At 57.8% G+C, this 25503-nt stretch overlaps 1 protein-coding gene across 5 annotated transcripts; it reads left to right on the top strand.

The window, feature by feature from the left end:
• The first annotated feature begins 393 nt into the window (after positions 1 to 393).
• On the top strand, positions 394 to 25240 carry CELSR2 (cadherin EGF LAG seven-pass G-type receptor 2). 5 transcript variants are annotated; one of them, XM_081306876.1, is made up of 34 exons: positions 394 to 4225; positions 8828 to 9475; positions 11338 to 11560; positions 11926 to 12041; positions 12182 to 12270; positions 12590 to 12747; positions 13118 to 13281; positions 13458 to 13583; positions 13937 to 14103; positions 14366 to 14653; positions 14743 to 14917; positions 15155 to 15296; positions 15425 to 15545; positions 15953 to 16136; positions 16296 to 16397; positions 17115 to 17209; positions 17405 to 17614; positions 18155 to 18338; positions 18456 to 18584; positions 18688 to 18868; positions 19024 to 19191; positions 19288 to 19414; positions 19528 to 19728; positions 20020 to 20194; positions 20465 to 20577; positions 20724 to 20803; positions 20887 to 21013; positions 21101 to 21223; positions 21771 to 21898; positions 22135 to 22223; positions 22328 to 22519; positions 22660 to 22830; positions 22969 to 23203; positions 23913 to 25240. In XM_081306876.1, exons 1-34 carry the CDS (start codon positions 904 to 906, stop codon positions 23917 to 23919), a joined length of 8760 nt encoding a protein of 2919 aa, XP_081163002.1. In that variant the 5' UTR covers positions 394 to 903; the 3' UTR covers positions 23920 to 25240. The 5 variants fall into 5 exon arrangements, with proteins under 5 accessions (XP_081163002.1, XP_081163001.1, XP_081163000.1 ...); XM_081306875.1 differs by having other exon boundaries at positions 23681 to 25240; XM_081306874.1 differs by having other exon boundaries at positions 23678 to 25240.
• Positions 25241 to 25503: the final 263 nt, after the last annotated feature.

Raw genomic sequence — 25503 nt, 5'->3', positions numbered from 1 at the left:
CCAACTTGTGATCTGCCTGCCTCAGCCTCTGGGATCGCTGAAGCTGGACACAGCCAGCCCACGGTTTTGATCCATTTCAAAAAACCTCTAACCATATTTAGAGTACCACCACCATTATTACCACTCAATTGACTGGCTTCTGATTGTTAATTCCTCTCTAGGTTGCGGTAGGGATCCAGCACCGGCCAAGGGCAGGCCTTGGGAATTAAAATGAATGGTTCTACTGGCGGGAATCTTAGAGCTTATGTGCAGAAGAGGGCGCTGGGTGGGGCCCACATCCTTCACGGCAGGCGTTGCCGCTTTAAGGCGGCGGCGGCGCGAGCAGGTCTATGGTAATGAGCTGCCGCCGCCACCGCGGCTCTGCAGAGCTCGCCCGCCCGCCGGGGAGGCGAGGGAACGCGGGGCTGGGCCCGGGGCCGCGGCGACAGGCAGCAGCCTCGGCGGGGACGCGGGGCGCGAGCGGACGGCAGAGGGCCGTCGGTGGCGACCGGGGCCGGGCCGGGGGCCGGGCTCGCAGCTCCGTGGGCGCAGGTGGGCGATCCCCCGCGGGCGGAGGGGACACCCTGGGGCTCGGGAACCCGCCAGGGTTGGCCGGGCCCGGGGCGCTTCGGGACCCGCGGGCGCAGGTGCGAGTGTCTGGAACGCAGGTGGAAGCGCGGCGTGAGCCTGCGGTGGTTGGGGTGACCCGAGAACGGGTCTGGCTCCCGGAGCGGTGTGAGCCCGGGCGCGTCGGAGGGCGCAGCGCGGGGCCCCGCCGAGCCATCTAGGCGAAGGCCCCGCGGGGCGCACAGGTGGCCCCCGGGGACCGGTGCCCCGGCCTGGGCATGAGGCGCGGCGGGGCCGGCAGGAGCCGGAGGAGGAGCCGCCGCGGCTGTTGACCCGGCCGGCCGGGAGCAGGGAGAGATGCGGACCCGGGCTGCCAGCGCCCCCCTCCCAACGTCGCCGCTGCCGCTGCCGCTGCCGCCGCTGCTGCTGCTGCTGCTGCTGCCGCTGCCACCACTACTGGGAGACCAAGTGGGGCCCTGTCGTTCTCTCGGGTCTGGGGGACGAGGCTCCTCGGGGGCCTGCGCCCCCGTGGGCTGGCTCTGTCCAGCTTCAGCCTCGAACCTCTGGCTCTACACCAGCCGCTGCAGAGATGCGGGCATTGAGCTGACTGGCCACCTGGTGCCCCACCACGATGGCCTGAGGGTCTGGTGTCCAGAATCTGGCGCCCATATCCCCCTTCCACCAGCCCCTGACGGCTGCCCCTGGAGCTGTCGCCTCCTGGGCATTGGAGGCCACCTTTCTCCACAGGGCAAGTTGACCCTGCCTCAGGAGCACCCTTGCTTAAAGGCTCCACAGTTGAAATGTCAGTCCTGCAAGCTGGCACAGGTCCCAGGGCTCAGGACAGGGGAAGGGTCACCAGAGGAGTCTATAGGTGGACGGCGAAAAAGGAATGTAAATACAGCACCTCAGTTCCAACCCCCCAGCTATCAGGCCACAGTGCCTGAGAACCAGCCAGCGGGAACCTCTGTTGCATCACTCCGAGCCATCGATCCAGATGAGGGAGAGGCAGGTCGGCTGGAGTACACCATGGATGCCCTCTTTGATAGCCGCTCCAACCATTTCTTCTCCTTGGACCCAATCACTGGTGCTGTCACCACAGCAGAGGAGCTGGATCGGGAGACCAAGAGTACCCATGTCTTCAGGGTCACTGCACAGGATCATGGTATGCCTCGAAGGAGTGCCCTGGCTACACTCACCATTTTGGTGACTGACACCAATGACCATGACCCTGTTTTTGAGCAGCAGGAGTACAAGGAGAGCCTCAGGGAGAACCTGGAGGTTGGCTATGAGGTGCTCACTGTCAGGGCCACGGATGGTGATGCTCCCCCCAATGCCAATATTCTGTACCGCCTGCTGGAGGGGCCTGGGGGCAGCCCTTCAGAAGTCTTTGAAATTGACCCTCGATCTGGTGTGATCCGCACCCGTGGCCCAGTGGATCGGGAAGAGGTGGAGTCCTACAAGCTGACAGTGGAAGCAACTGACCAGGGTCGGGACCCAGGTCCACGGAGTGCCACAGCCACTGTTTTTCTGTCTGTGGAGGATGACAATGACAATGCCCCTCAGTTTAGTGAGAAGCGTTATGTGGTCCAGGTGCGAGAGGATGTGACCCCAGGGGCACCAGTACTCCGTGTCACAGCCTCGGACCGGGACAAGGGCAGCAATGCCCTGGTGCACTATAGCATCATGAGTGGCAATGCTCGGGGACAGTTTTATCTGGATGCCCAGACTGGGGCCCTGGATGTGGTGAGCCCTCTTGACTATGAGACAACCAAAGAGTATACTCTACGGGTGCGGGCACAGGATGGGGGTCGGCCCCCACTGTCTAATGTCTCTGGCCTGGTAACAGTGCAAGTCCTGGATATTAATGATAATGCCCCTATCTTTGTCAGCACCCCTTTCCAAGCTACTGTCCTGGAGAGTGTCCCCTTAGGCTACTTGGTTCTCCATGTCCAGGCAATTGATGCTGATGCTGGTGACAATGCCCGCCTGGAGTACCGCCTTGCTGGAGTTGGGCATGACTTCCCTTTCACCATCAACAATGGCACAGGCTGGATCTCTGTGGCTGCTGAGCTGGACAGGGAGGAAGTTGATTTCTATAGCTTTGGGGTAGAAGCCCGAGACCATGGCATCCCAGCACTCACTGCCTCAGCCAGTGTCAGTGTAACCATCCTGGACGTCAACGATAACAACCCAACCTTTACCCAGCCAGAGTACACAGTTCGGCTCAATGAGGATGCAGCTGTGGGCACCAGTGTAGTGACTGTGTCAGCTGTGGACCGCGATGCTCATAGTGTCATCACATACCAGATCACCAGCGGTAACACCCGCAACCGCTTCTCCATCACCAGTCAGAGTGGCGGTGGGCTGGTGTCCCTCGCCTTGCCACTGGACTACAAACTTGAGAGGCAGTATGTGTTGGCTGTTACTGCCTCTGATGGCACAAGGCAGGATACAGCACAGATTGTGGTGAATGTCACTGATGCCAACACCCATCGTCCGGTCTTTCAGAGCTCCCACTATACAGTGAATGTTAATGAGGACCGGCCAGCAGGCACCACGGTGGTACTGATCAGTGCTACAGACGAGGACACAGGTGAGAATGCCCGTATTACCTACTTTATGGAGGACAGCATCCCCCAGTTCCGTATTGATGCAGACACAGGGGCTGTCACCACCCAGGCTGAACTAGACTATGAAGACCAGGTGTCTTATACCTTGGCCATCACTGCTCGGGACAATGGCATTCCCCAGAAGTCTGACACCACCTACCTGGAGATTCTGGTGAATGATGTGAATGACAATGCTCCTCAGTTCCTACGGGATTCCTATCAGGGCAGTGTCTATGAGGATGTGCCCCCTTTCACCAGTGTCCTGCAGATCTCAGCCACTGATCGTGACTCTGGTCTTAATGGCCGGGTATTCTATACCTTCCAAGGAGGTGATGATGGAGATGGTGACTTTATTGTAGAGTCCACTTCAGGCATAGTGAGAACACTGCGCAGGCTAGATCGTGAGAATGTGGCCCAGTACATCTTGCGAGCATATGCAGTGGACAAGGGGATGCCCCCAGCCCGCACACCCATGGAAGTGACAGTCACTGTGTTAGATGTGAACGACAATCCACCTGTCTTTGAGCAGGATGAGTTTGATGTGTTTGTGGAAGAGAACAGCCCCATTGGGCTGGCCGTGGCCCGTGTTACGGCCACTGACCCTGATGAAGGCACCAATGCACAGATCATGTACCAGATTGTGGAGGGTAACATCCCTGAGGTCTTCCAGTTGGATATTTTTTCTGGGGAGCTGACTGCCCTGGTGGACTTAGACTACGAGGACCGGCCTGAATACGTCCTGGTCATCCAGGCCACATCAGCTCCACTGGTGAGCAGGGCTACTGTCCATGTCCGCCTTCTTGACCGCAATGATAACCCACCAGTGCTGGGCAACTTTGAAATCCTTTTCAACAACTATGTCACCAACCGCTCGAGCAGCTTCCCTGGGGGTGCCATTGGCCGTGTGCCTGCTCATGACCCTGACATCTCGGACAGCCTGACTTACAGCTTTGAGCGGGGAAATGAACTCAGCTTGGTCCTACTCAACGCTTCCACGGGAGAGCTAAGGCTGAGCCGGGCACTGGATAACAACCGGCCTCTGGAGGCCATCATGAGCGTGTTGGTGTCAGGTAAGGAGGGGCCCAAAGTGGTGTTGGGGTGGGAGGAGGCCCACGAGAGGTCCCAGGCAACCACGGGAGGTAGAGAGCCATCCAAGGAGGAACTGTTGACCCACCTGCCTGGTGGCTGGCCCAGAGGGTGAGAGGCAAGAACCAGCTTGGGAAGAAGCCCTAGGAATCCTGGCAGCTGGTGCAGGCCCCGCCTGCTGCCCGAGGCTGGGCTGGGCTGCTTCGGTTGGCTGCCCCCTGCCTACCAGCCTGTGACGTGGTGGGGGAAGTGTTGTGAGGCTGCCCTGGCTGTGGCTGCCAAGAATTGTGAAAAAAGGCGCGTGGAAGACTGGGAGGCCAGGAGATCTGGGGGAGGGGTGGGGAGGACCCTGGCCAGGAGAAGAGAGGCAAGCAGGCCCTCAGCACCCCTCCATGTCCCACAGCATGTTCTTGTGATCTCATACAGCCTCTGGCAGAGCAGAGGACCCAGGGGCACTGGGTGGCTGCCGAGGGGTCAGGACCCTGCGGTCCTTTTCTGGCCCCTTCTGGCTCCCGGCTGAGCCACAAAATGGGCTGACGTGGACTTTGTCTAGTGCATTCTTTTCCTCCAGGCAGAAAGAGACTGGCCTGGCTCCCCCTTCAGAGCTCCCGCAGGAAGTGAGGCCAAAGCTCATTGTCTCTGTCCAAACAGACCCCACTGTCAGAGTCCCTGGTTGGGGGTCTGGCTTGGGGGAGGGGTTACAATGAAAACAGGGGCAGGCTAAGGTCTCCGGGGCTCCCTTGCCTCCGCATAGACTGTTTTTAGGGTGCCAGTCTTCCCGATGGCCATGACCAGCCCAGGCTCAGGGGATGGGGTATGGGAATCAGGATGAGGCAGGACTCATTCTGTTGGGCTCTGAGGGCAGAGACCCCAAGGGCCTGTTCTGGTGGGGAGAGAACAGAGTCCCAGGGGCGTGGGAGCCTGGCCAGGACCCAGACTGGGCATTCCTGCTGCTTGGTCAAGCGCTCAGCCTGCAGACTCCCTGGATAGCAGGGTTGGGGGAGGAGAGCTGGATGGGTGGGTGACCATGTTCTGTGCTTTCTGTCAGCTGTGGGGGTGAAAGGCAAGGAGGAGACCAGACTCAGGTTGCTGAGTGCCTCTGCGAGGCTGGGAACAGCTGAGATCCTCATGGGAGGCCCAGTGTTAGTTATACACCCAGGGATTGGTCAGGGCACCCCACTCCAGACAGCCTTCAGACACACAGGAAAGGAAGAACAGAAAAGCCTGGCAGGCCCCCATTCCCACCATCTGTAAGAAGCATGGAGTCAGGGTGTGGCTTCAGGCCCCCTCCCCGCTCATGCTCCTTGCTGGACAGCTGCTGCCCACCCCACCCCTCAGGTGGCCACAGGGAGCAGGTGTGGGAGCTTTCAGAGGATGTGGACCAGGCTCTGTGTCTCCTGAAGCTTCAGTTTCTGCTCCAGGAGGAGAAGGGGGGGGGGCAGCCTCATCTGTGGCAGTAAGAAGGGGGTGGAAAGGAAGGGGCTCCTGGTCTGGTCCTCTACCCCCCTACCATCCCTTAAGTGAGTGTGGCTAGACACTAAGGAATGGGGCAGAGGTAGCCTGCTCAGCATGTGGTTTCTCACCAGGGCAGTTCCTCTAGACTACAGGGGAAGGCCAGGGCAGCCCCTGGGCAGCTGGGACTGGCCCTTCAGTCCCAGCCCCACCCTCCCCCTCAGCCCTGACCCTTGGAGGCAGTCACCAAGGCAACCCCAAAGTTCAGGAGGCTGGGGGGGGGGGAGCTGACTCCCACTGCCCCTTTGTTTTCTCTCTCTGTTCTTTGTCTCTCCCTTCTTTCCCACCCTGCCCATGCGGCCCTTCAGCACTGCCTCTCTGTTGTCCTCTCCCCAGCTCCTGTGTGTCTCTCTCCTTCTCTCCTACTCTCTCCACTGCTGGCTTCTTTCCTGGGGCTTTGTCTTCCCTGTTTGGTGTCTGTTTATGCTGCTGTCTTCTCCCTCTTCTTCCCTGTGGCTGCAGCTGCTCCAACTTGGGCTAGATGTCTCCCTTGGAGCCTGAACTTTCCCCCCTGCTTCTTTCCTCTGCTGGGACACACAGGAGCTCCTGCCTATGGTCTGCTCAGCCCTCAGACCCGCAGAGCCCCTCCAGGCCGCAGCCTTCACTGGCACATCTGCCAGGAGAAGAGAGGCTGGAAGTCTGATTCTGGCACCTGCCCAGGGGCGGCTGGCTGAGCACTAGGCCCAGGTGGTGTTTCCTGAGTCAGAGTCTATCAACTCTTTCTTTTCTGTCCAGGACAGTTCAGGCAATGCACCCTCTATCCTTGTTTTCACCCTGCTTTTGCACCTGACGGGTGACCCAGGTCAAGGCAGAGGAAAGGGACAAAGAAGAAGGAGAGAACAGTGGGTGGATTGCTGGGATAGGGACAATAACAGAGGGGGCAGGTGGTCACAGATGGTGGACCAGATGGGAAGCAACAGAGACATGCTGAGAGAGGGGCACAGGAGGGGCCTGGGATGGCAGAGGGGGACACAGAGAGAAGTGTTTGTTCCCAGGGCTGAGGGGCAGTATGGCTTCTCTTGCTCATTGGCCTTGACTGCCCCCTCTCTTCCACTGGTTGAGTTAGGAGCACTGGGTGTTGTGTCAGTTTGCTTTGCAGGGAATGTTCCATCTGGGAACCACTGGGCAGGTGCATCAGAGCCCTGTACCAGTTTTAGGACAGGGGAATCTGAAAGAGGGAGGCAAGTGGAGCTTGATCATAAGTAGGGGCAGGCTTCCCGGAGCAGGTGATCTCTCAGGGCAGGCTGGAAGACTTGAGGACTCAGGACTGATGTCTGGATAGACTAGGTAGGAAGGGAAACCTGGGGAGTAGCTTCTGGAAGAGCAGCAGCAAATGATGACAGCAGACTTGATAGTGAGAGCAGGTGGACCATGGCAATGAGGCTGGAGGGCAGGTAGGTAATGGCTGAGGACACACCGAGATGGGTGTCTGCCTTCAGCCTGCCCCAGCTCAACTGAGCTGCCAGGGTAATCAGTCACCTCCAGGAGGTGTGACATAGACACAGAATCTATTCCCATATCCCTCTCCTACTCCCATCCCACCCAGAAACACTGGCTCCCGCCTCATTCCTGCTTGGGCGTCCTTTTCCATATCTAGTTGAGCCTCTCCTGTCGTGTTTTGAAGAACTTTCTTCACTGTAGAGACTGAATAGATTCTCATCAGCATCTTAGTGTTTACTGAACACCTACACGTGTAAGGCATTGCACTAAACAAAAATCTGAATAGCCCTTATGGCCCTGCCAAACCATTTCTCCTTCCCCATGACCCCATCTTTCATTTTTGAGCAAAATAAAATCCATTCCCATGTATGTGCACATTCAGGTGTGTATGGTATTTCTGGGCTTCAGGTGTGTGGGTAGAGTGAGATACCAATGAATGTTAGTACTTAGCTGTTTATAAGTGAGTGTGTCACCTTGGGGAAATGGCAGGCAGGTGTTTGGGTGCAATATGGTGATCAAGTTGGTGAAGAGTAGTTAGAGGCCCCAGAGCCAGAGGAAAGACCAGCCTAATGGGACTTTAGAGTCTCCAGGTGGAAGCTGCCCAGGCTTTTCCATCTCTGTCCAGATCCCCACCCTCACTCATCCTGTCTCCAGCAAAAAGCAGTGGGTGGTGCTGTCACCGGTTAAGGTGGCTCAGCTGGATTTCCTGGGGTGGGATCCCCAGGCTACCCGCAAGCAGCTCAGAGAACTGGGCGGGAAGAATGCTTTGTGTGGGGTGTTGCCATGGGAATAGCGGGCTTGTGCCCAAGCAGCCATGGGGCTCAGTGGGAGGGGGGACCTGGTGGCCCACTGACCCAGTTCACCTCCCACTCCCTACCTGCTTCAGTGGGAGAGCAGGGAGCACAGCCAGGGCCAGGGGTATGGTAATGTTGAGATGTACAGGATGAGGACAAGAGGAGATGGTTTTTGTGGGTGTCACAATATTCTGGATCCTGTACAGAAGTAAGCAAAAGACAGAGTTCCTGTGCGATGCAAGGAAGCCCAGAGTTGATATAAGGGAGGAGGACTCATGGCTCCATCAGGGACTGATGTACAAACATAAAAGGTGTGCCATGTCACAGTGGTACACACTTAGGAGGTCAACATAGGAGGATTGCAAAGTTCAAGGTGGGCAATTTAGCAAGATTCTATTTATCTCAAAATAAAAATTAAAAAGAATTGAGGATGTAGCTCAGTGGTAAAGCATCTTTGGGTTCAATCCTCAGCACACACCCCCACAAAAAAAAAAAAAGTGTGTCATGCCTCACAATAGCGGATATTGCGAAAATATGCAAAGAGGTCTTCTGAAAGTCTCCTCTCCTTAAGTACCTATGGGAGCTTATCTCTCAAGAAGTGTCGTACCCACAAGCATTCACTGGGCACCTTTATGGCTATTAGAAAAGGAGGCCTCTTCTTGGCCCCAGAACGTTCAAGCCGGATTCTCCTCCCCTTTGCTCCCACCTCCTGTTGCTACTTACTGCACAGGACCTACCCAACTCTACTGCCCAGGGCCAGGGGGGTAGTCTGGGCTTGGCACCTCTGCCCTCCCCAACCCGATTCCAAGCCTGGGTGCTGACCCGTGTGGCCTTTTACAGATGGCGTTCACAGCGTGACAGCCCAGTGTGCACTGCGCGTCACCATTATCACAGATGAGATGCTCACACACAGTATCACGTTGCGCCTGGAAGACATGTCGCCCGAGCGCTTCCTGTCACCACTGCTGGGCCTCTTCATTCAAGCTGTGGCCGCCACGTTGGCCACGCCCCCGGACCACGTGGTGGTCTTCAACGTGCAGCGGGACACGGACGCCCCCGGTGGCCACATCCTCAATGTGAGCCTGTCAGTGGGCCAGCCACCGGGACCCGGGGGTGGGCCGCCCTTTCTGCCCTCCGAAGACCTGCAGGAGCGCCTGTACCTCAATCGCAGCCTGCTGACGGCCATCTCGGCGCAGCGCGTGCTGCCCTTCGACGACAACATCTGCCTGCGCGAACCCTGTGAGAACTACATGCGCTGCGTGTCGGTCCTGCGCTTCGACTCCTCGGCGCCCTTCATCGCCTCCTCCTCCGTGCTCTTTCGGCCCATCCACCCGGTCGGGGGCCTGCGCTGCCGTTGCCCACCGGGCTTCACCGGAGACTACTGTGAGACGGAGGTGGACCTCTGCTACTCGCGCCCCTGTGGTCCCCACGGGCGTTGCCGCAGCCGTGAGGGAGGCTACACCTGCCTCTGCCGTGAGGGCTACACCGGTGAGCCAAGGGAGGGACCCGTGGGGGTGGCCCTGAAAGGCTGACGCCAAGTTGCAAGCACAAATCAGGCTAATGATGGGGGCCTGTCTCATTCCTTTCAGGAGTAAGGTACAGTAACACTAGGCATTCATAAATTGCACACAACAGCCTCTTGTGGAAGACAGACTGAGGAGCCCTTCTCTCACTGTGCATGCACACACTCACACCCATGCATGCACACCCATTCCCACACATGTAAAGACAGGTCAGCGTTGCTCTTGGCTTTGTATTCCAGCTTTGCTGCTCATAGCTGTGTGACTATGGGCAAGTTACTTACTTCTCTGGGCTTCAGTAATTTAGAATGGAGATAAAAAAAATCTACTTAGGTCAAAAGTTGGTCATGAGGATTAATTCAATTAATTTGACATACAGAAAAGAACTGTCTTGTGGGTAGTGTTGACTGAGAAGGGGTGACTTGCTCCAGGTACAGCTCAGTTAGAGATGAGACTGGCCTACCCTCCCGTCTCCCTCTCTGCTGAGTGAGTTGCCTTCCTGAGCTGTATAGCAAGCACTTTCCTACCGGACCATTCGGGAGCGGCAGGTCGGGAGGAGCTGAGAAGCTGGATGGGTTTGGAGTGAGGGGTGTTCTAGAAGGACATTGCACCTATGTGGCCTGGGTACAATGGCTCCACTGTTGCCTCCCTGTGGGACTGTGAACTGAGGTCTTTACCACATCCTCCTCTGGCCTCTCCCCAGGCTGCTCACTGCCTCTGCTCTGTGTCCCTGACCCCTCCTCACAGGCTCCTGATTCTTCTTAGGATGCAACTTGCTCCCCTTCCTTCTCAGGTGCCCAGGCCTCCTCCCGTCCTCCAAGCCATGCCTACTGGCTCTGCCTCCTGCCTTCCCTGCTGCATCCTCTTGCTCAGAACTTGCCAGACTTGACTCTGTTACTGCTAGGGGTGGGGGGAGGGGAGGGGAGTGCTCAGAGGAGGGGAGGGGAGTCTTTGTCCAGGAGGATGGGGAGGGGGGTGCTTAGACTAGGGAACAACAGTTTCCATGGAAACAAGAGCCAGTCACTAGGCACAGGAGCTGAGAACCTATCTCTAGAATCTGGGAATGGGGAGGGAGAGAAGGGTGGATTTTCCCATCTGATGTTGGAATTTTCAGTTCCTCCACTGAATCCTGATCTGTCCCATGGCTCAGGCCCCTACACTTGGTGTTGCGAGTGCACAGGGGTCCTTAGTCTGGACCCCAGGGCTCAGGGTGGGAATTATCTTCTCTGTTCCCGGGGAAGTACCCAGCTTCCCTCCCCGACCTGCCCCACCCCATAACTCAAACAAATCCAAGCAGAAGCCTAGTCCCATCCCCAGGGAAAGAAACTGATCTCAGTGCCTGACAGGGACAAAAGCACCAGTGGGAGGAAGGGAGAAAGTGAGGGGACACAGCCCTCACGTTGTCCTGCAGGTTCTTCCCCTCATTGCACACGTACCCCTGCAGGGGCCCGAGCATCCCCAAGCTTGCCCCACTGATGACACCAAAGGCTGCTAGGATCTTGGCCTAAGGACCAGGGGCCTAGTGGCCTGTGCCAGTGAAACCCAGCAGGAGTGGGGAAGGGACTGGGAGTTTCAGGGAACTTGCAGGGGAGCTGTGCTTGGAGCTGTGGTGGGAAGGGCATGGTGGGCCAAGCAGCAGTCAGGAAGGGCTGGGGTATCACAGATCTCAGGGAAGATGGGTGCAGGAGAGGAAGTGGGGATGTGCAGGAGAGTTTGGGAGTACTGTGGGGGCTGTGGAAGGTTGTGGGAAATATTAGTGGGGGGAAGAAGCCCAGATTCCCTCCCCATCCTCAGGGACTTGGTACTCACCCTGCCCTTCCTCTTGCCCAGGTGAGCACTGTGAGGTGAGTGCCCGCTCAGGCCGTTGCACCCCAGGTGTCTGCAAGAATGGGGGTACCTGTGTCAACCTGCTAGTGGGCGGTTTCAAGTGTGACTGCCCATCTGGGGACTTCGAGAAGCCCTACTGCCGGGTGACCACACGCAGCTTCCCTGCCCGCTCCTTTATCACCTTCCGTGGCCTGCGCCAGCGCTTCCACTTCACCCTGGCCCTCTCGTGAGTGGCTGGGCCATGGGGACATTGGGGTGCAGTGTGAGTCTGGAGAACCCCCTGTCCTGTGGATGAAATGAAAGTCAGGCAGCAGGAGTGCTTAGAGCAGGTTGCTGGCAGAGCCCGCCTGCACTTGCAGTTGCCTGTACACCTTGCCAGCAGGCTTTCCAGTGCCTGTCACTCTCCAGGGTGAGGAGCCAGGGGTCTTGTTTGGGCTTACCTTCCACATTGTGGCCCCATGGCTCACAGTCTTGGCCAGGCGTCGACCCTCTGGAGAGTACTGGGTGGGATCAGATGCTAGTTAGGTGGTTGAGGTGCTGGCATCCAGGTGGGTGCCCCATTCCCTGCCCCTGTCCCCAAATCCTGCACAGGTTTGCCACTAAGGAGCGCAACGGGCTGCTGTTGTACAATGGGCGCTTCAATGAGAAGCATGACTTTGTGGCCCTTGAGGTGATCCAGGAGCAGGTTCAACTCACCTTCTCTGCAGGTGATCCTCATTGCCCCATGTCCTTGCCCATCTCCCTAAGGCCCCATGTCTCACAGGCCCAGCCCCAATCCTGGGCACACCCCACCCCTGCCATTCCTAGCTCTCTTGTGGTGTCCCAGCTTACCTGGTCCTTTCCCCAGGAGAGTCGACCACCACCGTGTCACCATTTGTACCTGGAGGGGTCAGTGATGGCCAGTGGCACACAGTGCAGCTGAAGTACTATAATAAGGTGGGTGTGGGACGGGGAGAGAGGAGTTGGAGGGCTCTGTTCTTGGCTCATGTGCCCATCTAAATCTGGGTGGCACTGCCTACAGTGGGTGGGGCTGGTATGGCACTTTTGTCTAAGAGGGAGGGAGAGGGTGGGAACTTGCCACCTTGCTGGGATGTTCCCATTCCACTGGGCAGTGCTGTGTGTGTGTGTGTGTGTGTGTGTGTGTATAGGTTCACACAGATGTGTGAAAGTGTGCCTGTGTGTCTTTGTGCCTGGCCTATGATCCTAATGGGCTCCTTGCCCACTGCTTCCTTTCTCTGTCCTTCCCTGTCTACAGCCACTGTTGGGCCAGACGGGGCTCCCGCAGGGCCCATCTGAACAGAAGGTGGCTGTGGTGTCTGTGGATGGCTGTGATACAGGAGTGGCTCTGCGCTTCGGAGCTATACTGGGCAACTACTCCTGTGCTGCTCAGGGCACCCAGGGTGGCAGCAAGAAGTAAGCAGGGGAAAGGGCCAGGGGATGTGTTGAGGGCAAGGTGCAGGATGGGCTGGGAGTGCAGGTCAAGAGATGGGCTTTTATGGGACTCCCGTGTAGGAACCAAGCCTGATGTGGCACCCCCTTGTCTTGCATCCCTTAGCCCTTGCTCAGCCCGTGAGAGCTGGTGTCAATATGGGGAATTAGAGCAAGCCCTTCTGGGGCTGTGTGGGAAGGGGTCGTATGAGCAAGCTCGCTCCAGGTTGGAATGGCTCCTTCCCCTGGCCTCCTGCCCAAGGCCTTCCTCTCTGGCCTGGTGATAGGGCACGGGGAAAGAGAAGAGCCAGAAGCTCCAAACTGCCTTCATGTCACCACCATTTTGTTCCCCTAGGTCTCTGGATCTGACAGGGCCCCTGCTGCTGGGTGGGGTGCCCGACCTGCCTGAGAGCTTCCCTGTCCGAATGCGGCACTTTGTGGGCTGCATGAAGAACTTGCAAGTGGACAGCCGGCACGTAGACATGGCCGACTTCATTGCCAACAATGGCACTGTGCCTGGTATGGGGGTCTGGGGGCGTGAGCTAGGCTGAGAGCCCAGTGCAGGGAGGAGGGGCCGTGTCTGGCGTGGGGGAATCAGCTTATATAGGTTTTAAAGGCCCCTCCAGATGTTGCCACAGGTATTTTTCATTGGAGCCCTAGTCTGGGGTTGCTGAGTCCCCTTCTCTCCATTCCAGGATGCCCCACCAAGAAGAACGTGTGTGACAGCAACACTTGCCACAATGGGGGCACCTGCGTGAACCAGTGGGATGCGTTCAGCTGCGAGTGTCCCCTGGGCTTCGGGGGCAAGAGCTGTGCCCAGGGTAGGAGAGGAGCAGCCATCAGAGGCCGGGGCTGCGTGCCGTCAGCAGTCTGGGATCACTGGCAGGGTCGGAGCAGGCACCGGGAAGGGTGCAGCGAGCTTGGCTGTGGGTGAAAGAGCATGTTTGGGCAGAGCCCTGAGAGGGTAGCATAGGAGACAAAGAGCCCAGTCAGAGGCAGGCCTGGGCACAGCCTGCAGTGGGCCCAAGGCAGGTACCTGTTCAGGAGGGCGGGGCTGACCAGGGAGTGGGCACCAGTGCCCTGCCTCTCCTGGAGCCATCACCTCCGAGCATCATACCCCCTGCGGCACTCCACTGTCCCACCCTTCAGAGTCTACCTTCCTCCTCCTTCCCAGAAATGGCCAATCCCCAGCACTTCCTGGGCAACAGCCTTGTGGCCTGGCACGGCCTCTCACTGCCCATCTCTCAGCCTTGGCACCTCAGTCTCATGTTCCGCACACGCCAGGCCAATGGCGTCCTGCTACAGGCTGTCACCAGGGGACGCAGCACCATTACTCTACAGGTGACCCTGGGCGCTATGGGAGAAGGAGGGCGGGCCCAGGCCTCCGAGGGGACTGCATAGAGATGACTGAGCAAGGTCTTCTCTTTGGGCAAATGAAGAGATAGTGCGTCAGTTTGTGGGTCAGTGCTGCCATCTATTGGGCTTGAGGGAAATAGATACTCTTGCTGTGGCCACAGCGGGGCAGCAGGATGGGGAACAGTGGACCACTAGGAGAGCCAGTTAAGTCTGTGTGCTGACCCTGCTTTCTGTCTTCCTGTGCCAGCTTCGAGAGGGCCACGTGGTGTTGAGTGTGGAGGGCACAGGGCTCCAGGCCTCGTCCCTCCGTCTGGAGCCAGGCCGGGCCAATGATGGTGACTGGCACCACACACAGCTGTCACTGGGAGCCAGCGGGGGCCCTGGCCATGCCATCCTGTCCTTCGACTACGGGCAACAGAGGGCAGAGGGAAACCTGGGCCCCCGCCTTCATGGGCTGCACCTGAGCAACATTACAGTCGGGGGAGTCCCTGGGCCTGCCAGTGGTGTGGCCCGAGGCTTCCGGGGCTGTTTGCAGGTGAGCCTCATCCCCTGCCCTCTCACCCCCATGGCCACACAGAGCCCCGCTCCACGAAGGGTCAAATGACCTCTGCCTCTTCCCCCCAGGGTGTGCGGGTAAGTGAGACGCCGGAGGGTGTCAGCAGTCTTGATCCCAGCCGTGGGGAGAGCATCAACGTGGAACCAGGATGTAGCTTGCCAGACCCCTGTGATTCCAACCCATGTCCTGCTAACAGCTATTGCAGCAATGACTGGGATAGCTATTCCTGCAGCTGTGATCCAGGTATGTGAGGGATCCCAGGAAATGGGGCAGATTGGCAGGTGCCTGGAGTCTCACTGGCTTTCCTGTGTGACCTGGGACCATTCACATCACCTCTCTGAGCCTTTATTGCCTACACTCCATAGCCATAGCCAGCTGGTATGATCCTTAGAGTAGAAGGAAGTGGCTGAAAGTGAGTTGGACAGATGATAGTGCTAGGGGAGGGGAGGGATTGAACCTTTCTGGTCTTTCTTGTCCCAGGTTACTATGGTGACAACTGTACTAATGTGTGTGACCTGAACCCTTGTGAGCACCAGTCTGTGTGTACCCGCAAACCTAGTGCTCCCCATGGCTACACCTGTGAATGTCCCCCAAATTACCTTGGGCCATACTGTGAGACCAGGTAAGTGGGTCAGGCATGCAACAACAGCTCTCTGTGGCTGCTACCTGTCAATGGTGTGTCCCTCAGAGCCCCAAGAGCCTGGCTGAGCTGCAAAGAGACCTCACAATTGCCTGGGCTCCTCTCTGCAGGATCGACCAGCCTTGCCCCCGTGGCTGGTGGGGACACCCCACATGTGGCCCATGCAACTGTGACGTCAGCAAAGGCTTTGACCCAGACTGCAACAAGACAAGCGGCGAGTGCCACTGCAAGGTGACAGCCTCAACCAAGCCTCCACTGCGGCTACCTTGGTGTCTGTTCTATACCTCCTGGGCCCCGGCGGGGAGGCAGTACAGATGGACTTTCCTATAGAGAGCTGAGGCCCATCAGGGCTTTTTCTGTAACAGCCAGGGCAAGTGACTATGTGTCCTCAGGCATCTGGGGCACAGGGGGATCCAGGACCAAGATTTCACCAATAAGCCTGGGGCCAGCTGTGCTCTTCTGATTGCTTGGCATATGGGTCCAACTTCAAATCATGACCAGTGGTTAAATATTTTGAATATTTAAACCTGAGGAGTCTCCCTCCAGAGGGCCACAACTGAAAGGTTTATGTGCATTCAGGAAAGAGCCTGAGCCATCACCCCCTTCTTCCCTCCTCCCTCTTCCTTCCTCCCTTCTAGGAGAATCACTACCGGCCTCCTGGCAGCCCCACCTGCCTCCTGTGTGACTGCTACCCCACGGGCTCTTTGTCTCGAGTCTGTGACCCTGAGGACGGCCAGTGTCCATGCAAACCTGGTGTCATCGGGCGCCAGTGTGATCGCTGTGACAACCCTTTTGCTGAAGTCACTACAAATGGCTGTGAAGGTGGGCTCTTGGGGAAGGTGGGCAGCTCTACCCTCTGTGCCAGGTGGTTGCATCCTAGGGAGGACAGGAGGGGGGCTGGCTGCAGGTCTGGGGATGCTGAGGGATGGGTGAGCTGCAAAGGGAGAGCTGCTCCTAGTGACTATCTTTTCTTCCCTGCAGTGAATTATGACAGCTGCCCACGGGCTATCGAGGCTGGGATCTGGTGGCCCCGCACCCGTTTTGGGCTGCCCGCTGCTGCCCCATGCCCTAAAGGCTCCTTTGGTAGGTGCTAGAGGCCCAAGATATGATACTGAGGACTTAGCCTCTACCATCCCTGGGGTGAGAGCAGGAAGCCCCTGGCTGAAGATCCTAGGTCCCCACTTTGTGGCCTGCAGATCCTGGAGACTCCATGTCCCATTTTCCTTGGCTCACTGTCTCCCTTCTCCCAGGGTTGCCTAGGAGTACTGCATCTTAGACTCTGAACAGAAGGACTGAGAAGCCTTCGTTCTCCTTGGCACAGTGCTGGGTGCTAGAGATTCAAAGATGATTCACAGAGTTCCCAGCCTTAGCTCACCGTCTAGTGCCGAAGCTGTGTCACATGAAGGACAGACAGTCTGAGAGTTCGGAATGTTGGGTGCTGTTCCAGGAACTCAGCCCAGGGATAGAGGCTGGCACTGGCCCTTGGATTGGTGATGAGCAGAATTCATAGGCAGAAAATGACAGAGAATAAGGTCATGGCTGGAGAGGAGCAGTGATGGCTGGGGTTTGAGGAGGCCATGTGCCTCATGCTCCCACAGCCCTTGCTTGGACAGATCTTGCAGCAGAGATTTTGGTTCTAATGTCCTATACCTGTCTTCCTATTTCCACCCGGGCTGCAGGGGGCAGGACCCTAGTTGGTTTGCGTTCTGTCTCTGGCCCCCCAGCAGAACTTCTCAGCCAGGTGTCAGGGGCTTCTTCTGTGTCTCCCTGTGGTCAGCCCTCTTGACTTCTTCCCCCCAGGGACCGCTGTGCGCCACTGTGATGAACACAGGGGCTGGCTGCCCCCAAACCTCTTCAACTGCACGTCAGTCACCTTCTCAGAGTTGAAGGGTCTCGTAAGTGGACACCCTCATCTCCAATTCCTTTCCCTCCTTTTTTTCTCCACCCCCCCATCTTTGAGAAAGAGATTTCTATCCTAGCCCCTCTGTTTCTGGGGTCCCCACCTGAAGAGTCTATTTTCCCCCTTTCTGAGGCGCATTTACTCTATAGAGTCCAAATTGCCCCCTGCCTCTCTACCTGCCCCCATTCAGGCTGAGCGGCTGCAGCGGAACGAATCAGGCCTGGACTCAGGACGCTCCCAGCGGCTGGCCCTGCTCCTGCGCAATGCTACACAGCACACTGCTGGCTACTTTGGCAGTGATGTCAAAGTAGCTTACCAGCTGGCCACACGGCTGCTGGCTCACGAGAGTGCCCAGAGAGGCTTTGGGCTGTCTGCCACACAGGATGTGCACTTCACTGAGGTGGGGCTTGGAATAGGTAGGGATGGCTCGTTGGGTGGGGGTCATGGTGAGTGAGCCTGCTCCTGGCCATGTCAGGGCCAGAGGGGTGGGATCCTCCCTACCTGACCTTTGGGAGCTCCCTCCTGGCATGAGGCCTCAGTGAGAGCCCAAGCCTTGGTATAGCATATGGGACATTCTGAGCAGCTCTTCCTAAGCTGTATCAGATCCAGGTGCCACAGAGAACACTGCTCATACTGAGGTATGCACATCCAGAGCTGAGAGCAATCAGTATCCCACTTCCAGGGAGGCAGGCAGGGCATGCAGGAGAGTGAGGTGCAGGGGCTGGGGAGCTCCTATTTAGACAGCGAGAAGGAAGAGTCAGAGGTGGAGCATCTGGTGACCAGAGTAGGCAGTGCAACCAAGTGGGGGCAGTGGGGAGCGCTTAGGGAGGGCACAGTGGGTGGGGAACAGGGCTCTTCTAGCCACCAGGCAGTGGCTTGATGGTGAGGATGACAGGTGTGGGCTGTGAGCACGTGCCACCATGACCATGCCCACCCCCAGAATCTGCTGCGAGTGGGCAGTGCCCTTCTGGATGCAGCCAACAAGCGGCACTGGGAACTGATACAGCAGACGGAGGGTGGCACCGCCTGGCTGCTCCAGCACTACGAGGCCTACGCCAGCGCCCTGGCCCAGAATATGCGGCACACCTATCTAAGCCCCTTCACCATTGTCACGCCCAACATTGGTGAGGCCGGTGCCCGGGGTAGGAGGGGGTTTGTGGAGAGAGTTCCCTCAAGGGCAGCCATGCTGGGGGCTTGCCTGCCTCACTCAGGGTCCAACCTGTCACCATTCCCCTCCCTAGTCATCTCTGTAGTGCGCTTGGACAAGGGGAACTTTGCTGGGGCCAAGCTGCCCCGCTATGAAGCACTGCGAGGAGAGCGGCCCCCAGACCTAGAGACGACAGTCATTCTACCCGAGTCTGTCTTCAGAGGTCAGTGGGGACCGCGTGTGTGTGTCAAGGGTGGGCCTAGGCCATCCATGCAGATTACACACAGCGCAGGGCCCCGCTGAGTGTATCACTGTTCTGCTCCCAGAGATGACCCCTGTGGTCAGGCCCGCTGGCCCTGGGGAGGCCCAGGAACCTGAGGAGCTGGCACGGCGGCAGCGGCGGCACCCGGAGCTGAGCCAGGGAGAGGCTGTGGCCAGCGTCATCATCTACCGCACCCTGGCTGGGCTACTGCCCCACAACTACGACCCAGACAAGCGCAGTCTGAGGTGAGCAGCTGGGGACAGGGCGGGTGGGAGTGGGGGACAGGCAGGTAAGAGCTGAGGCATTGAGGGGGCCAAGGGTGGGACATCTTCTAGTGATGAGGCTCTCTCTCAGTCTCAAGGCTGCTGGGGTGAGCGTGCATCTGTTTGCTCCATGTCAGAGTCCCCAAGCGTCCAGTCATCAACACCCCTGTGGTGAGCATCAGCGTCCATGATGATGAGGAGCTCCTGCCTCGCGCCCTGGACAAGCCAGTCACTGTGCAGTTCCGGCTGCTGGAGACCGAGGAGCGGACCAAGCCCATCTGTGTCTTCTGGAACCACTCTATCCTGTGAGCCTCCCCGCCACTACCCCCAAGGCCTTATGCTGAGAGCCCAAGTCCCCAGGTCCCCACCTTTCTTGACTTGACCTGGCCTTTTTCACGCAGGGTCAGTGGCACGGGTGGCTGGTCAGCCCGAGGCTGTGAGGTTGTCTTCCGCAACGAGAGCCATGTCAGCTGCCAGTGCAACCACATGACGAGCTTCGCTGTGCTCATGGACGTGTCCCGGCGGGAGGTTGGACCCATGACTGGCAGCCGTGGAGCTGGGGGTGGGAGCCCAGATACTGGGCTGGGTGTGCAGGCCCTGCCCTCCCTCAATGCCTTGGCCTCCTGCCTCCTGCCTTGCAGAATGGAGAGATCCTGCCCCTGAAGACACTGACATACGTGGCCCTAGGGGTCACCTTGGCTGCCCTGCTGCTCACCTTCCTCTTCCTCACCCTTCTTCGCGCCCTGCGCTCCAATCAGCATGGCATCCGACGCAACCTGACAGCCGCCCTGGGCCTGGCTCAGCTGGTCTTCCTCCTGGGAATCAACCAGGCTGACCTGCCTGTAAGATGCCCCTCCTCCCCTTTAGACAGACTTCCACAACTTCCAGTCCTCTCGGGCTCCCTGGTGATCCCTCCCACTGCAGCATTGACTCTGCAGCCTAGCCCAGTTTCTGGCCCATGGTTTCCTCTTTTCTAGTTCCTCCTGAATGCCCCGCATCCCCGAGGTTCCTGTCTCTGGCCCATGGTTTCCCCTGAAGCAGGCCCCAACACTAAGCCCTCCTGGCTGCATGACCTGGGCAGAACCCCTGCACTGGCTATGCCCTAGTCACTGACCTGGTGGCCTGGCCCTCAGTTTGCTTGCACAGTCATTGCCATCCTGCTGCACTTCCTGTACCTCTGCACCTTTTCCTGGGCTCTGCTGGAGGCCTTGCACCTGTACCGGGCACTCACAGAGGTCCGTGACGTCAATGCCGGCCCCATGCGCTTCTACTACATGCTGGGCTGGGGCGTGCCTGCCTTCATCACAGGTATTCCTGTCCGCTCTCCTGGAGGTTCCATAGCCCTACCTCCATCCCCCAACCCACAGCCCAGGCCCTGAGAACCTGTACCCCAGGATAACTTATTCAAACTTTTCCCTCTGATTTAACCCAGTCTTGAGGCCCCCAGGCCGGGGCTGGTTTCCTTTCCTGGAGAGCAGTGTGGACAGCATCCTTCTGCATACTCCATTTTTGGCCCTGTGAGCCAGGCTGACTTTCTATACCCTGACCACCTTCCCCTGCTCTGTCTGCTTGCTCCAGGCCTAGCTGTGGGCTTGGACCCTGAAGGATATGGAAACCCTGACTTCTGCTGGCTCTCCATCTATGACACGCTCATCTGGAGTTTCGCTGGTCCTGTGGCATTTGCAGTCTCGGTAAGTGCTATTAAGTGAGTTGGGGTGAGCTGGCCAAGTGCATTCTCTGAATCCCCTTTAGGAAGAGCCAAGTCTCCCAGGCCCCACGGGGAGGGCCAGAAGCTGTCTCTTCCTCTGGTCTCCTCACCCCTCTCTGTCCTACCCAGATGAGTGTCTTTCTGTACATCCTGGCAGCCCGGGCCTCCTGTGCTGCCCAGCGGCAGGGCTTCGAGAAGAAAGGCCCTGTGTGAGTATGGGGGTGTGTGGACACAGGGTGGGGATTGGCGAGGAGGCCTCCCGGCCAGGCTCACCCACTGCCATGCTCCCTAGCTCTGGCCTGCAGCCTTCCTTTGCTGTCCTCCTGCTGCTGAGTGCCTCGTGGCTGCTGGCACTGCTCTCTGTCAACAGTGACACCCTTCTCTTCCACTACCTCTTTGCCGCCTGCAATTGTGTTCAGGTACCTGGGCCAACCCATATTGAGGGGAGGAAGCACAGTTGAGGGGTGCTTGGATGTGCCCAGACTATTGCTACCTCTGTCTGCCAGGGCCCTTTCATCTTCCTCTCCTACGTGGTGCTTAGCAAGGAGGTCCGGAAAGCACTCAAGTTTGCCTGCAGCCGCAAACCCAGCCCTGACCCTGCTCTGACCACCAAGTCCACCCTGACCTCGGTGAGGGAGCCTGGGACCAGAGAGGTGGAGGGGTCTTGACGGAAGGAGGGAAAGGCAGTCCCGAGGGGCCTGCTCTCTGTACTGTTTGCCCCTCTATCCTTTTTCCTTGTCTCTATCTCTTCGTAGAAGGAGAAAGGGAAGGTGAAGCGGTATGTGTGGGCTGGGAGGTGGGGGGTGGTGGGGACACAGGATTTTTGACTTGGGGGAGGGAGTGAAGACACCTGAGAATCTCGTGAATTCTGGCAAATTTCCTGTCTCCTGGGATGATCTCGGGAGATAATTCCCAGGGCTACCTTTTACAAACAAGCCCTTATACAGCAAGTCCAGGGTACTTGGGGTGAGCAGCGCTACACAGCTACGGCAAAGCTGTAGCCAGGGTCAGACTCCAATATGAGGGCTGCTGAGATGTGGTGCCTTCCTCTGTGAGACCCAGTTTGTGGGAGGTAGAACCTGGGGCCAATTCCCTGTACCCTTCCACTTCCTAGCCTGGGGTCACCACCCCACCTGCCCCCCTTCTTACTGACCTATCTGTCTATCCCCCGTCTAGTCCTACAACTGCCCCAGCCCCTATGCAGACGGGCGACTGTACCAGCCCTATGGAGACTCAGCTGGCTCCCTGCACAGTGCCAGCCGCTCAGGCAAGAGCCAGCCCAGCTACATCCCCTTCTTGCTGAGGTGAGCCCTGGAGGTGGGAAGGCTGAGGAGTGGAGGGACGGGCTGTGTGTGCTGGACCCAGGCCAGCTAGCTGCTAGGAGTTGAGTAGTGCACACTGTGGCCAACACAGATGACAGCTTGACTTAGAAGCAGTAAGGGACATAGGCAGGAACTAGGAATCCCAGGAGGGAGAAGAGTAGAGGATGCTGGGCAAGGGGCCAAGCTGACCCCTCAGCATGGTCTTGTCTTCTTCTTAGGGAAGAATCCACCCTGAACCCTGGTCAAGTTCCCCCAGGCATGGGGGACCCAGGCGGCCTCTTCCTGGAAGGTCAAGACCAGCAGCACGGTGAGGATGGAAGGCCCTGGCTGCCCAGTGGGGCAGGGGCCTGGCTTTTGCTGAGGGTGGGCTGAGATAGGTGGGCCGGCTGTGATCCCTCCCTGACCTCCCAGATCCTGACACGGACTCTGACAGTGACCTGTCCCTGGAAGATGACCAGAGTGGCTCCTATGCCTCTACTCACTCATCAGACAGCGAGGAGGAGGAAGAGGAGGAGGAGGAGGCCGCCTTCCCTGGCGAGCAGGGCTGGGACAGCCTGCTGGGGCCTGGAGCGGAGAGACTGCCCCTGCACAGCACCCCCAAGGGTGGGCCAGCACCAGGGCTGTGGCCTTTGGGAGGCTGTGGGAGCCCAAGAAGCTTGGGCTTCTTGGGAAGCAGGAGTCGGGTGGTGGCTGTCCTAGCTGTCTGCTCTTTCTAGGCCTCATCTATTTCCTTTTCCTGCCAGATGGGGGCCCAGGGCCTGGGAAGGCCCCCTGGCCAGGAGACTTTGGAACCACAGCAAAGGAGAGCAGTGGCAGTGGGGCCCCCGAGGAACGGCCACGGGAAAATGGAGATGCCCTGTCTCGGGATGTGTCCTTGGGCTCCCTTCCAGGCTGTTCTGCCCAGCCTCACAAAGGTGAGTGGGGCATCCCCAGCTGCCATTTCCCCTGGGTCAGCAGCCTTACGCTTCACAGTACCCTCTGATTCTGGGGCTTTCTGAGACACCCCTGTTCCTCCCACCTGCATCTCATCGTGCTGCCTTCCTGGCTCCCAGGCATCCTCAAGAAGAAGTGTCTTCCCACCATCAGTGAGAAGAGCAGCCTCCTGAGGCTTCCCCTGGAGCACGGCACGGGCTCTTCTCGGGGTTCTTCAGCCAGCGAAGGCAGCCGGGGTGGGCTCCCTCCCCGCCCACCTCCCCGGCAGAGTCTCCAGGAACAGCTGAACGGTGTAATGCCCATCGCCATGAGCATCAAGGCAGGCACGGTGGATGAGGACTCTTCAGGCTCCGAGTGAGTGGGCCAGGAGGGTGGGACAGGGTGCCACTGCAGAGGTCCCAACTGGGGTAGAGCTGCCTCTGCACCTCCCCAGGCTAGCTGGTTGACAGCCAGAGGACGGAGGGGCTGAGCATGGCCCAGCTTCCTTAGTGCCCCATGGTGACCCGGGGGTGGTGGCAGTCCCCCCTGGGCTTTATATGGTGCAGCCCAGCCCAGGGCAGCAGCGCAAGGGTGGAGGGGAGCTGGGGCTGCTTTTCTGTTTCTTCCTTCTGGTGAAACTTCTGTCTCCTGCTCCAGCTAACCCTCTGTCTGCCTTCTCTGCCACTCTCCTTTCCTGCCTCTCCAGATTTCTCTTCTTTAACTTCCTGCATTAACCCTGGGCCGGTGGTTCCTTCGTCCCGAGGCTCCCTTCCCCTCCCCAGCTGCACTCATGCCCCCACTCCTGTCTTGTGCTTTATCCTGCCCCTGCTCCCCACCGCCTGCCCGCAGCAGCGACGAAACGTCCATCTGAGGAGCCTGGGCCTTGCACCTAAGGCCATCTAGTGCCAACTCCCTTCCCCACCATTCCCCTCACTGCACTTTGGACCCCTGGGGCCAACATCTCCAAGACAAAGTTTTTCAGAAAAGAGGAAAAAAGAATTTAAAAAGGATCTCCACTCTTCATGACTTCAGGGATTAATTTTTTTTATACGCTGGAAACTGACTCCCCTTTCCCTTCCCAAAGAGGATAGGACCTCCCAGGATGCTTCCCAGCCTCTCCTCAGTTTCCCATCTGCTGTGCCTCTGGGAGGAGAGGGACTCTTAGGGGGCCTGCCCCTCATTTGCCATCACCAAAAGGAAAGGACAAAGCCACACGCACCTGGGGTGTCAGACCCTGCAGGCTGCACCGGGCAGGCCTCAGTTGGTGAGGGGTCAGGGCAAAGGGCGTTCCTTATCCGCCCATTGCTGCCTCTCCCAGGAACTGAAAAAGCCCTGTCCGGCCAGGGGCAGAAGGACTCATCGCCCCTGGACCCCCAAATGCTGCATGAACACGTTTTAAGGGGAGCCTGCGTCCCCAGGCGGGGGCCGGCTGCCCCAGCCCCTCTCCTTTTCCTGGACTCTGGCCACGTGCTGTAGCCCAGGTGTTTGCTCAGTTTGCTGACCCCAAAGTGCTTCATTTTTCCTGCCTGACCCTTGACCCGCACCTGGGGAAGGCCAGTCGTGTGTTAAGTTGCGCTTCTTTGCTGTCATGTGGGTGGGATTGGGAGGAGGAGGAAGCACAGAGCTGGCTCAATTGCCCAAAGGGCCTCAAGCACAGATATGAAGTCTGGGTTCTGGTGTCCACCCACCCACTCCCCCCAAATCAGACAAATGCCACTTTGTCTGACCTGCTGTGGCCTCTGAGACATGTTCTATTTTTAACCCCTTCTTGGAATTGGCTCTCTTCTTCAAAGGACCAGGTCCTGTTCCTCTTTGTCCCTTATTCTACCCCAGCTCCCTGTGAAGAGAGAGTTAATATATTTTTTTTATTTATTTGCTTTTTGTGTTGGGATGGGTTTCTGTCCGGTCCCAGGGGGTCTGATGTGGCCATCGCAGGTTGGGTATGTACCCAGAAGCCCTGGCTTTGGGGCCTAACGCCCTTCCCCTCGCTCCATTTCTTCCCCTCAGTTTTGCCAATCGCTATTCATTTTGAGTCTCCCTTTAAGCATGTATTTCAGACTTGTCACTGACTTTCCTTCTGGAGCAGGTGGCTAGAAAAAGAGGCTGTGGGCAGGAAAAGGTGTTCCTGTTCTTCACCTGGAAGGCTGGCCTCTGGTTTTTCTGCCATGTATTCTCCTCCTGCCCTCTGCCCTTTTCCTCAGCAATTCCTGCAAAGGGTTAAAAATTTAACTGGTTTTTACTACTGATGACTTGATTTTAAAAAAGAAAAAAAAATACAAAGATGCTGGATGCTAACTTGATACTAACCATCAGATTGTACAGTTTGATTGTTACTGTAAATATGGTAGAGTTTTGTTGTTGTTGTTTTTTTCCATTCCCCATACCACTGAATAAACTAGTTCTGTGCAGGTAGTGTGTTGTCATGTGCTTCCATGTGGTCCCCTGTCCTCTTAGAGGATGGACGCCTGGGCTTTGGAAAACAAAAGATCAGAAAGGGCCTGGAAAACCCCAGCAGGAAATCAGGCCTCTGATACCAGTCTTCTGAAAAACATGCCCATCTATGGATCTCCTCAACAATGTTCCCCAAGAACCTCATAAGCACAGAGCCCAAGTCCTGGCAGTTCCAAGGAAGATGAAGCGGTTGGGAAAGCATGTCCTTTTCATGAGGGACTTGA

This window comes from Spermophilus citellus (assembly GCF_964194105.1).
Source record: "Spermophilus citellus genome assembly, chromosome: 9".
Classification (NCBI taxonomy): Eukaryota; Metazoa; Chordata; class Mammalia; order Rodentia; family Sciuridae; genus Spermophilus; species Spermophilus citellus.
Note: the sequence above shows the minus strand (reverse complement) of the source record. Positions and strands in the feature narration are given on the sequence as shown.

Coding starts and splice junctions, on each gene's coding strand:
- CELSR2 (XM_081306873.1), top strand. CDS start 904: ATGCGGACCCGGGCTGCCAGCGCCCCCCTCCCAACGTCGCCGCTGCCG. Junction 12,748..13,117: donor ACCCAGGGTGGCAGCAAGAA/GTAAGCAGGGGA, acceptor TTGTTCCCCTAG/GTCTCTGGATCTGACAGGGC. Junction 17,615..18,154: donor AGGATGTGCACTTCACTGAG/GTGGGGCTTGGA, acceptor GCCCACCCCCAG/AATCTGCTGCGAGTGGGCAG.